This window comes from Bos mutus, chromosome 2 (assembly GCF_027580195.1).
Source record: "Bos mutus isolate GX-2022 chromosome 2, NWIPB_WYAK_1.1, whole genome shotgun sequence".
NCBI lineage: Eukaryota > Metazoa > Chordata > Mammalia > Artiodactyla > Bovidae > Bos > Bos mutus.
Genome location: NC_091618.1, coordinates 2,615,851 through 2,628,266, shown reverse-complemented (window position 1 = coordinate 2,628,266; position 12,416 = coordinate 2,615,851). Strand labels below are relative to the sequence as shown.

At 46.9% G+C, this 12,416-nt stretch overlaps 1 protein-coding gene across 5 annotated transcripts in view; it reads left to right on the top strand.

The window, feature by feature from the left end:
* UBR4 (ubiquitin protein ligase E3 component n-recognin 4) overlaps window positions 1-12,416 on the top strand; it is a 136,754-nt gene that overhangs the window by 41,499 nt on the left and 82,839 nt on the right. For all 5 annotated transcript variants that reach the window (XM_070382125.1, XM_070382126.1, XM_070382119.1 and 2 more), the window contains exons 26-38: window positions 843-964; window positions 1,949-2,046; window positions 3,575-3,732; window positions 4,483-4,692; window positions 6,905-7,006; window positions 7,314-7,414; window positions 7,661-7,859; window positions 8,237-8,425; window positions 8,845-8,908; window positions 10,622-10,813; window positions 11,361-11,431; window positions 11,519-11,666; window positions 12,103-12,330. In XM_070382125.1, coding sequence (XP_070238226.1) covers window positions 843-964; window positions 1,949-2,046; window positions 3,575-3,732; window positions 4,483-4,692; window positions 6,905-7,006; window positions 7,314-7,414; window positions 7,661-7,859; window positions 8,237-8,425; window positions 8,845-8,908; window positions 10,622-10,813; window positions 11,361-11,431; window positions 11,519-11,666; window positions 12,103-12,330 — 1,882 coding nt within the window. The remainder of the gene's footprint in view (window positions 1-842; window positions 965-1,948; window positions 2,047-3,574; window positions 3,733-4,482; window positions 4,693-6,904; window positions 7,007-7,313; window positions 7,415-7,660; window positions 7,860-8,236; window positions 8,426-8,844; window positions 8,909-10,621; window positions 10,814-11,360; window positions 11,432-11,518; window positions 11,667-12,102; window positions 12,331-12,416) is intronic.

Here is a 12,416-nt window from a genome sequence, read left to right as displayed (position 1 = left end):
TGTTTTGCATAGTGTTTAAATATTTTAGAATTCACTTTCAGTGCATAAGAATCGGTAGTTTATTCTCCGTTCACAAGACGTCTGGCTTTCTTCCATTGGAAGGACTGGCAAAACTGCCTGTCTCCCGTGTGACGGAGCGCACCGCCGCTGAGGACTGGCTCCTTCTCCTTTGCTGTTCTGACCCGGCCCCTTTTCGCTCGCTTACTTTTTCTGGTCCCTGGAGGATTTCACTCTTCAGTTCCTGTTTTATGGGACGTTGTTGCTGAAAGGGACTTGGATCATTGTAAAACTTAACGTGTCTTTTAGTGTGAATGCCTTGCAGTAGACAGAAGACTGTTGCTTGAGGCAAAATTTTTGGACGGATGTGAGCAGTAAACTTGAGTAGCAGCAATGAGTGCGCACTATGGGCCAGTTAGGTTTTCGGGCGTGGTGGGTTCAGCAGTTAGCAACGCTGTGAGTCACTGCCCTTTGAGAGTGTCTAGGCTGTAATCGGCCCATTCCTGATATTACACGTTCCCGGGCAGATAACTTTGGGAAGTGTTGTTTGTTTGTTTAAGAAAAAATAATACTTCTCAGAGCCTGTGATATGTACAGTGCCTGAGGCCAGGACAAGTAGGGTAGATAATGTTTTGTGAGCATTTCCAAGGATGGCATGTTCTTTGGGAAGTAATTACCCTTTGGCATTCTTAGGAGACCCAAAGGGGCAGGCACTGGCAGCTGCACTTAGAGGATCAGGAAACGGAGCTGCAGGTCTTCCATTTGCCTGGGGTTGCTTTTTTTTCCTAACCAGAATGTCACTAGGTTCCTTCAGCTTTGACATAGTTCCTTCTTTTTTCCTCCAGAGCCTATTTGCTACAGAACTTTAATGAGGAGGGATCCACTGAAAAGCCTTCCCAGGAGAAGCTGCACGGCTTTGCTGCTGTTTTGGCCATTGGCTCTAGTAGGTGCAAGGCGAACACTCTGGGTAAGTGAGCGAGCTTCTGGATAAGACTGCAGACCGCTGTGGCTGGTAGTGCTGTTTCTCCCTTGCTGCCTGTTTACTGCATCTACCATTTATTGGGATCTTCCTGTGTGTCGAGCACTGACATAGGTTTATCTGTGCTGATCTTTGCAGTGATCCTGTGAGGTGAGTTTTATCATCATCCTCCATTACTCATTAGGAAACTGAGACTTAGGTAATTTGCCCATATCCTACATTTTGCAAGTGGCAGAGCTGGAATCCAAGCCAAGATTAGTTGGTTCCAAGGTGTTAAGCTCTTTGACTGTTGGAAAGATCTTTGTTCTCCTTTCCATTTATAGAGATTAGGAAGACTATTGAGCTACTGCTTCACGCTTGGGAAAACTTCTTCCTTGTGTTAGGAATGGTCTGGTAGAAATTTGGGATGGGAAATCAGAAGGACTTGAGCAGGATTGGCGTTAAGTGTAATAGTTATCCTTTAAAATGTACAGGCATTTGTATATTCCTGCATTTCACGGTTTAAGTACCCTTTTAATGTTCAAATAGTCTCACTTGTAGAAATTTAATTTCATTACTTCGTTGACTACTGTTCTTGATGTGCATTAATGTTCCCTGCCCTCAATATCTGTTTCGGAGAAAAGAGATGGAAGTGCTGCCTGTCCGTAGAGGGTCTAGATGTTGAATAGTGACTTGCAGTGACTTGCTGTCCCTTTGCATCTTTTTTCAGTTGTCTTCTTTACTCGCAAGGTTAGAAAGTGAATATGATGGGGAGTGAAAATCTTATAATTGAGATCGTTAGTTGTTAAGCAGTTAGTAGTTTCTTGGACATGGTGCCGCTATTCAAATATGCTTCTAAGCTCTCTTACTAATTATTTTGACAACCTGGGCTGTAGTGTGTTTCTCTCTGCATTGGGGTTGGCTTTTAAAATGCTGTGTGGTGTTCTCTGTCTCTCTCTCGTGGTGATTCCTTGTCCTTTCTGTTGCCTCCAGGTCCAACGCTGGTTCAGAATCTACCATCATCAGTTCAGACTGTGTGTGAATCCTGGAACAACATCAGCACCAACGAGTTTCCCAACATTGGGTCCTGGGTGAGTGTCCGTCTGCCCGGGAGTAGAACTTCGGAGCCCTGTCTGGTTTCTGTGTTCTGTTCGTATTCTTTAGGCTTAACTGGCTGCCAGGAGATCTTAACCTGCTGCAGTATTTGCTGTGGCTGAACCCGTAGTCAAGTCCTTGAATTACCCAAATGCTACTCGTGATCATTTTGCCAAGAATAAGAAGTATGTTATTGTGTTATAGGATAACCACTTTATTACAGTGGAGTCTTGAGCAGTACAGGGCTGTGAACGGCATGTGCCCATTTACACACTATTGTTTTCACTAAGTCTGGGCTGCAGTACTAAATGATCTGTGGTTGGTTGAATCCACGGATGTGGAACTGCACGTATGGAGGGCTGACTGTAACGTTATACATGGATTTTCGACTGCATGGATGGTCAACACCCCAACCCCTGTGGTATTCGAGGGTCAACTGCTAGGACCTTCAGGTTCTTCATCTGTTAAATACTGGGAGGTGAAGATCAAGGATATTAAATATAAAGTGCCTAGCACATTCTCTGGCACGTGAATTGTCAGTAAATGTTAACTGTTTCCTTTCCCTTTTAGGTTATATGTCAAGAACCTGCTCCTTCTGTCATCATTTTATGGGGTAGCATTTAAGTTCTCTAGGCTTTCAGAAGACTGTTGTGTCTTCTGTCAGTTCCCTTGATCTTCCTGTGTGCTGCCCTCAGGTTAACCTCTGTTAACAGATTATTGTCTTATTACAGTTCTTGGGAAAAACAAGTGTTATAATCTTATTATCCTTGCTTTGTAATTGTGACCTCTATTTACATCACCCGGAGCTGTAGTGCAAGGGTAATTAAGATATTTGTAATGGGGAACCAGATACATTGTGAAATCCTGATCTTTCCCAGTTATTAGAGGCAAACAAGCATAGTTTTAATATTAAATATAATATATCCTAATTATTTGAAAAGTGGTATTGGGTGTCTTAAACTTTGTAGTAACTAAATTTTAGCTCAACTTTAACTTTTCTGTTTAAAAGACCTTATCTCCTTGTGGCCGTGTCAGCTGCCCCTTGCTGTGTGGGCTTCCCTCTAGTTGCAGCGAGGGGGACGGCCCTTTGTTGCGGCGCGCAGGCTCCTCATTGCGGTCACTTTGATGGAGTGATGGAGCGGGCTCTAGGGCACGCGGGCCTCAGGAGCTGGGGTTCCCAGGCCCTCGAGCACAGGCTCAGTAGTGGCACCGCACGGGCCGAGCTGCTCCAGGGCGTGTGGGGCCCTCCTGGACTAGGGGTCGAACCAGTGTGCGCTGTACCGCGAGGCGGACACTAAGCCGCTGAGCCGCCAGTGGTTTAAGATTTTAACTCAACTTGTACTAACTAAAATTTGCTAACTGCTTCCTTCACTCCACTCCACTCTCCTTCCCGGGGTGACTCAGTGTATACTGAATAGAGTCCTAGTCTATGAACCCCAGTGGGGCCTTGGATTTTCTCTTTGCTCGTGTAAGCATCTGGAGACGGGTGGTCTCTCCATTTATGTCTGCTTTGCCTCCTTGCAGCGCAACGCCTTCGCCAATGACACCGTCCCTTCCGAGAGCTACATCAGTGCTGTGCAGGCTGCCCACCTGGGGACGCTCTGTGGCCAGAGTCTGCCCCTGGCTGCGTCCCTGAAGCACACGCTCCTCTCCCTGGTCAGGCTGACTGGAGACCTTATCGTGTGAGTACCAGCTGCATAGCCCTGCATGCTCTCCAGGCCTGTGCTCTGTCATAGCCGCAGGAAGACGGTGAGAGTTACGTTAACTGCAGGATAGTGCTGCTTGTGCCTGCTTCTGCAGCAGAGAGCGCCTGGGCTTTAGAGAGTGAGTGTCTCCGTGGAAGGGTTTTGAACGTAGATGTGGAGGGCTCCAGAGGACCTCCCCCTCTTTATGTGTAGTGTGTTTCAGAAAAAGCACGCTGGCTTTAAATCATATTGTGACGTGGAGGTGCTCTGGGTTTAAGTTTCCACATGACGATGACGTATTTGAAGTCATGCTTCTCCAGGTTCATGTGGAACTTAGATACTGCCGCCGTGGGGACTAGGGCAGGCTTCCGGTACATAGATCACGAGTAAAGTCCTGTATCTCATTGCCTTAAAAGTGATCCAGATTCCTGCCAGTTCTTCTAGAAAGGTTGTCTTAGAGGGTTACTAGCTTAGGTTGCAGTAAATTTTCTTTTCTGAATATTACAGAATACATCTTATGTAATTAATTTAACATTTTAATAAGTTGATTTTGCAAATGGAAATGATTTTAACTTCTGATACAGTGATGAGAAAGGAGACCATGAAGTTGCATGACTGTGCCTGTTTGAAAAACAACTGTCCAAGGAAAAAAGCCCTTCCCAATACATGATTGGCTTGCCCTCTCCTCCCCTTGCAGCTGTTCAGAGGAGTATATTCACTGATTTGATTCTGTTTTCTTTGCTGAAGTTGGTCCGATGAGATGAACCCGCCACAGGTAATCCGGACACTGCTCCCCCTTCTTCTGGAGTCGAGCACTGAGAGTGTGGCTGAGATCAGTAGCAACTCCCTGGAGCGTGTCCTGGGCCCCGCGGAGTCCGATGAGTTCTTGGCTCGTGTGTATGAGAAGCTCATCACTGGCTGCTACAACATTCTGGCCAACCACGCGGATCCCAATAGGTGAGCCCGCCTGGGGAGCAGCGTCCGCTTCCTGTGACCGCCTGCTGCTCTCAGTGAGATACACCAGCACTTGCTTCTCTCTCATTCATTAACAGCCTACGATTGTGCCTTTTTAAAAATTTAATTCTGGTTCTGCTGGTTGCACTGGGTCTTCGCTGCTGCGCATGGGCTTTGGTGTGAGGACTTCTGTTGCGGTGACGTCTCGCTGTGGAGCGCGGGGATTTCAGGAGCTGTGTCTCTCAGGCTTAGTTGGCCCGAGGGATGTGGGACCTTAGTGCCCAGACCAGGGACTGAGCACGTGCCCCCTGCGTTGGCAGGTGCCTCCTTACCCCGGGGCCACCAGCGAGGTCCCTGTTGTGCTTTTTAACAGAAAGTTCTGTGCTTGTGTGCGTCTTGCATTCTTGAGGACACATAGGAAGACTTGTTTGGAATCCTCTTCTGTGATTCATTCTTAGGGATGAGTGTGCTGTCCTGGATGTGGTACTGTCTGCAAAGGAGCTTGATGCAGTTTCTAACATTTTTGTGACTGTGCGTGTGAGATAGGTGTTCTGTGGCGTAAAGGTGATCTCATTGCGTTGTTTGACCATGCTGGCCATGTTGATGTAGGCGAGTCTTAAAAGAGCAGTTGAGTAAGTTAGTTTTATCCCACTGAGAACTATAAAGATGAAGGGTGCCAGGAATTGTGATTTCCCGCCTTTTTCTTGTCCAGCAGTCCAGGTTTTCGTGAGGGACTGTTTTTTTTCCTCTCTCCCCACTTCTCTTTTGTCACCCCTCCCCGCCTGCCAAGGCAGGAGACGTGGATTCGATCCCTGGGTCAGGAAGATCCCCTGGAGGAGGACATGGCAACCCACTCCAGTGCTCTTGCCTGGAGAATCCCCTGGACAGAGGAGCCCAGCGGGCTGCAGCCCATGGGCTCGCAGAGAAAAGTGACGTAGCATGCCTGCACGTCGCACTTCCTTTACGCCCTCTCTCTACCTCCAGTCCTCCCCTCCTTTCCCCTCCTCTTCCTGATAGTTTGAGATAACAGCTCTGCTTCTTTGAACTCTTAGCTACTGACTACATCACTTATTTTAGATTTTAGGAATTTTTTGTTTTATTGCAGTTTTAATTCCTCATTTATTTAGCACCTGCTGTATGCTTACTCCTTGGAAGGAAAGTTATGACCAACCTAGATAGCATATTCAAAAGCAGAGACTACTTTGTCAACAAAGGTCCGTCTAGTCAAGGCTATGGTTTTTCCAGTAGTCATGTATGGATGTGAGAGTTGGACTATGAAGAAGGCTGAGCGCCGAAGAATTGATGCTTTTGAACTGTGGTGTTGGAGAAGACCCTTGAGAATCCCTTGGACTGCAAGGAGATCCAACCAGTCCATTCTGAAGGAGATCAGCCCTGGGATTTCTTTGGAAGGAATGATGCTAAAGCTGAAACTCCAGTACTTTGGCCACCTCATGCGAAGAGTTGACTCATTGGAAAAGACTCTGATGCTGGGAGGGATTGGGGGCAGGAGGAGAAGGGGACGACAGAGGATGAGATGGCTGGATGCCATCACCTACTCGATGGACCTGAGTTTGAGTGAACTCCGGGAGTTGGTGATGGACAGGGAGGCCTGGCGTGCTGCGGTTCATGGGGTCGCAAAGAATTGGACACGACTGAGCGACTGAACTGAACTGAACTGTATGCCAGGGTTTATGCCAAGCTTTGACAAAACAAAACTAAATATTGCCCTCAAGGTGTAGCCGTAAATAGACTTAGGACTTTTTTTTAATAGTTTAAAATTGGGTTTTTAAAAATACATTTTAAAACTGTATTTTCGGCTCTGCTGGGTCTTCACCGCTGCGTGGACTTCTCTGGTTGCGGGGTCAGGGCTGCTCCCTGCTTGTGGTGCGTGGGCTCCTCCGTGTGGCGGCTTCTCCTGTTGGGGCATAGGATCCAGGGTGCTCGGGCTTCAGCACTTGCGGCCTGTGGGCTTAGGAGTCGCACCTGCTGGGCTCCACAGCACAAGCTCAATGGTTGTTGCTCATGGGCTGAGTTGTCCCATGGCAGGTGGGGTCTTCCCGGACCAGGGATTGAACCCGTGTCCCCTGCATCGGCAGGCAGGTTCTTTATCACTAAGCCACCAGGGAAAGCCGTAGACTTCTGAATTGTTAAAGGTAGTATTAGGACTTCGAAACAGCCCTTGTTTCTATAGTTGATTTTTCTTTTGGATTTTCAGTGGACTTGATGAATCCATCTTAGAGGAATGTCTCCAGTATTTGGAAAAGCAACTGGAAAGCAGCCAGGCTCGGAAAGCTATGGAGGACTTTTTCTCTGACAGGTGAGCTATGTTGCGTTCTCCTCAGTGCGGATTTCTGAATGCCTTCCAGAAGCAAGGACTGTGTTGACCTGGTTGTTCTCTCAGGAAATACAAAAGCTTGCTTAGATGTTTGTACTTCCAGGAGGACTGGTTAACTGCTGGCGCCTTGAGGTTATTGGTGAAGGGGGTTGTTTTTGATTCACTGGCATTGTTGACTCACAAGTGATCAGTTCTCCTAGAGGGGATGAGATTGTGAGGAAATAGAAAAGGATGCTTTTTATGTGACACTTAACATGATTCTTGATTTTTTTCCCCTCCTGCCTTTCAGTGGAGAACTCGTGCAGATCATGATGGCAACAGCCAATGAGAACCTCTCTGCTAAATTCTGTAACCGAGTTTTGAAATTCTTCACCAAACTCTTCCAGCTGAGTGAGTGACAGCTTTTAATAATCTTCTTAGGGGAACTTTGATGTCCAGTTAATGACTGTGCCTATCTTCTCCCCGAGTGTAACTACAGCAGAGGAATGCTAACAAGTGGAGAGAATTCCTCAGAGAAAGTTTGGAAGGAAGTCGAAGGCTTGCTTGGAGCCTTTCCCCCTTCCCTGGCTCATGGTCTGGGCCTCTTGCCTCCCCTCGCCCTCCTTCACTGACCGTCGCCTCTCGCTCTGTCCCCAGCTGAGAAGAGCCCTAACCCAAGCCTCCTGCATCTCTGCGGCTCCCTGGCCCAGCTGGCTTGCGTGGAGCCGGCGCGTCTCCAGGCATGGCTCACCCGCATGACTGCATCACCCCCCAAAGATTCCGATCAGCTGGACGTGATCCAAGAGAACAGGCAGCTGCTGCAGTTGCTGACCACCTACATTGTTCGGGAAAACAGGTAGAGCACCTGTGTTCATATCACGCGTTCCGACAGCCCCAGCAACAGGGCAAGAGCGTTTGCAGCTGTGTTTCCTTCAGCCTCAGTCCTGAAGCATTTGCAGCGATCCCGTAGCTCTCTCTCAGTAGGCTTAAGGAATCTAGCATATCTCCTTGATTTTTCCCCTGAAAAAACTTTTGCAGTGGCTTCGTCTGTCAGTTGTAACACGTGTGATCGTTTTATGGTCTAGTAGTCCAAGTGCACAACTTGGCTTAGTGTGTGTGATCATGCATTTAATGTTTAATTTTAAACGCCTCTTAGAAATTCTAAATTCTTACAAATTTAATACTGCTGATTCTTACTGAATATTTACCAGTGTGATGTTTCTTTTCTACCAGTCAAGTTGGGGAAGGTGTGTGTGCTGTGCTTTTGGGCACCTTGATCCCCATGGCAACAGAGATGCTGGCCAACGGTGATGGGACCGGTTTCCCTGAACTCATGGTTGTCATGGCCACCCTGGCCGGTGCAGGTCAAGGTGCTGGCCATCTTCAGCTTCATAATGCTGCTGTGGACTGGCTGAGTAGATGGTAAGAGGATGAAATGGGAGGATCGCATCTGTAGTTTACACCATTGCTCTTAAGGGGGATAATTAATTGCAGGCTATTTTTTTGTAGCTCAGAGTAAGTTTAAAAGAAACTTGAAGCTCTGTCTTTTTATTGGGATTATTCACTGTAGATTCAATCAGTTCAAGTTCAGTTTGGATTTAATCTCTACTCTTTTATTAGTAGAGTTTCTTGTTCATTATTCCTAGGACAAGTCTTGGGAAAGTGTACCAACTATCTCTGATAGGAACAGAACCCCCTAATCGCTGATGACCCACATAATTTCCAAAGAATGCCTTTTGTTCACTTTGTCTACAAATTGATGCAAGATACATGGAAATGCTTCCCTTCTTTGGTTCCTTAGATGATTTTGTGTCCCATCCCCCCCCTTTTTTATTTGACAGCAAGAAATATCTGTCACAGAAGAATGTGGTTGAAAAACTGAATGCCAATGTAATGCACGGAAAGGTAAGGAGAGTGAGGGGAGCGATGGGTCCTGTCTTTGTGGCCGGGTGGAGGGAAGTGCCTTTCCTGTTGGTTTCTGTCCCTGGCTCCCCTGCAGAGGGAAAGGCCTAGGATCTCAAAGACCTCGAAGCGTGTCATCACCAAGTGCACGCCCACAGGCCTCTTCCTGGGGGCAAGAAGTGGTCTGGAGGAAATGTTCTGCGAAACAGACATCCAACAGAATCCTTCTGAAAACAGTGAATTACTGCTGTGTTTAGCTATTGGTATTCTCTGGGAAATTGTCTGCTGCTCCTGCATTGGGATTGTGTGCTCTGAGTGTCAGACACAGGTTCCCGTTTACTTCCTCAGCGCCAGTCCAGATGCTAGAATCGTTTATGTTATTTGGAGGTTCAGGCCACTGTGCTGAGAAAAAGGGTGGCAACTGGCAGAAATCTTGCATTTGAACATTTTCTCCCTCTACCCAACCTGCGAGCCTGTCATTGTCGCTAATTTAAATGTTTTTCACTAATGGTTAAAAAAATGATTATGGCAGGGAAAAAAGCCAATGAGAGGTTACTCATACTTTAATACAATCTTTTTATCTTTTTTCTTGAGGTATAATTGACACAGATATTAGTTTCAGGTTTACAGCATAGTGATCTGACATTTGTCTATATTGCAAAATGATCACAGTCTAGTTAATATCCATCACCATACATAGTTAAATTTTTTTTCTTATAATGAGGACTTGTAAGACCTGCTCTCTTGGCGACTTTCAGATGTGCATACATTAGTATTAACTCTGGTCACCATGCTTGACATTTCATCTCCATGGCTTACTTATTTTATAACTGGAAGTTTGTATCTTTTGACTCACATCACCCACTTCACTGAATCACCCTCCTACCCCCTGCCTCTGGTACCACCACTCTGTTCTCTGTATCAGTCTAGTTTTTTCTTGAGTGATTTTTGTGTCTATCTCAACTTTATTTTCCTGGTTTACATTGTACTTCATTTTCTAAGGTTTTTAAATATATATACATTTATTTAGCTGTGCTGGGCCCTTGTAGCTGCTTGGGCGTTCTCTCGTCACTGCGAGCAGGGGCTGCGCTCTAGTACCGTTGGGCTCTCTTGTTGTGGAACCTGGGCCCCAGGGCTCGAGCGCTTCAGTAACTGCAGCTCCCAGGCTCTAGAGCGCAGGCTCAGTAGTTGTGGCCCATGGGCTTCATTGCCCCGTGGCTTGTGGGATCTTCCTGGATCAGGGATGAAACCCACGTCTGTTGTGTTGGCAGGTGGATTCTTTACCACTGAACCACCAGGGAAGCCCTATTTTATGATTTTTTAAAGAGTTGTCTTTGTGCTTAAAGGATGAATCATACTGATTCAGTACAGTTTCTTTAATTTTTAAAGTTTTTAAATTTTTTGGTTACCCCATGCAGCATATAGACTCTTAGTTCCCTGACCAGAGATCAGACCTGCATCCTTTGCATTGGAAGTGCTGAATCCTAAACCACTGGCCCCCAGGGAAGTCCCCGTGCAGTTTATTGGCCAGCCACTTGCTGTTGTAGTGCGAAGAGCTAAGGAAATAGATAATTAAAACATGTTATTTTTCTTCTCTGCTTTTTGTGCTGTTCCTTTGATCTTGAGCTTTATCGGAAAAAGCGTGAGAAAACACAATTTGCATGATAATGGAATGTGGAGAACTGACCTTTCATGGTGTGGTGGTCTTCTTTATAGCACGTGATGGTCCTAGAGTGCACCTGCCATATTATGTCTTACTTGGCTGATGTCACCAATGCCCTGAGCCAGAGTAACGGGCAAGGCCCGAGTCACCTGTCTGTGGATGGGGAAGAGCGGGCGATCGAGGTGGACTCTGACTGGGTGGAGGAGCTGGCGGTGGAAGAGGAAGACTCCCAGGCCGAGGATTCAGTAAGTGAGGTCACCACCACAGTCATGGCTGACCGCCACTTGCAGAGCTCACGTTAACAGGCCTTTGGCCTTCTTTTTTAGCTCCTGTGAGCTTCAGGACTTTGCCCAGTCCTTGTTGCTTATTCATAGCTTTCATGATTAATGCCAGGCTGATTCTCCAGGCCTGCAGAACAAGTGGTAGGACTCTACCTCCTAGAGGAAGGACCCTTAAATAAGCCTGGGCCTTCTCCCATCTGGAGGCACGTGTCCTGCAGTTCCAACTGGCTGTTGCATCCAAAATGGAGTTTCAGAGACGAGAGTTTTTCAGGGGGATGGTGTGAGCTGTGTTGTAGAGAAAGCGTAAGGTTTATTTTTTTTCTTAGCCACAAAACCTTAAGGTCTTATCTGAAATTACATCACATTTATAGCCTGCAAGCTCTCTCCAACTGGAATAGGTTTCTCCTATTCATTTATGAAGTCAGTGGTTTATTTTCCATAGAGTGTGTTTTTGTGGGTGCCTGTGTGGAAGGATGTATTTCTGATTTAAAAAAATTTGTTATCTTTGAAGGATGAAGATTCCCTTTGCAATAAACTCTGCACTTTTACCATCACTCAGAAAGAATTCATGAACCAGCATTGGTAAGAGGAGTTTTTCCTTTTTGGTGGGGCTTTCCAGGTTGGTGTTGGGGACTTCCGGACTCACTGCCTGGCTCTTATTCTTTCCAGGTACCACTGTCACACTTGCAAAATGGTCGATGGGGTGGGCGTGTGCACGGTATGTGCCAAGGTGTGCCACAAGGATCATGAGATTTCCTACGCCAAGTATGGATCTTTCTTCTGTGACTGTGGAGCCAAAGAAGATGGCAGCTGTTTGGTGAGAGATTAGGACATTCTCTTGGCTCTAAAGGGTGACTTGTTAGGGATACAGATGTGTAAGCCAAACTGGGAACTTCCCACGTCACCCTCATGGTGTCCTGGGTCAAGGACCAAGTTCTGATTCTGTCAATGATCAGTTGCATAGTCATGGCCTAAACACTTCACTTAGAACTGGAACTTGCAGTATCCTTAGAGATCTTGCAGTTTTTTCAAAGACCTTACCCCTACCCCAATTTTAAGACCTGTCGTTATGAGTGGGTGAAGTGTTAGCTATTAGGTGAATACCACAAAGATTAGAATTCAGGCTTTTGGATATTCTTTAAATGGTTAGCCAGTCTCCCCTTTGAGTCAGATTTTTCCTCTGAGATCTTAGGCAGTATTTCATCTGCGCTTGTGACAAGAAAGTGGGGGCCTGTGACATTTCCTGTCCCTAGGCTTTGGTGAAGCGAACTCCCAGCAGTGGCATGAGCTCCACCATGAAGGAGTCAGCATTTCAGACTGAACCCAGGGTTTCAGAGAGTCTCGTGCGCCACACCAGCACCTCCCCGGCGGACAAGGCCAAGGTCACCATCAGTGACGGAAAGGTTGCTGACGAAGAGAAGCCCAAGAAGAGCAGCCTGTGCCGCACTGTGGAGGGCTGCCGGGAGGAGCTGCAGAACCAGGTGGGCCCTGGTGGGAGGAGCTGCAGAACCAGGTGGGCCCTGGTGGAGGAGCCGCAGAGCTGGGTGGGCTCCGGCGGCGCACAGCG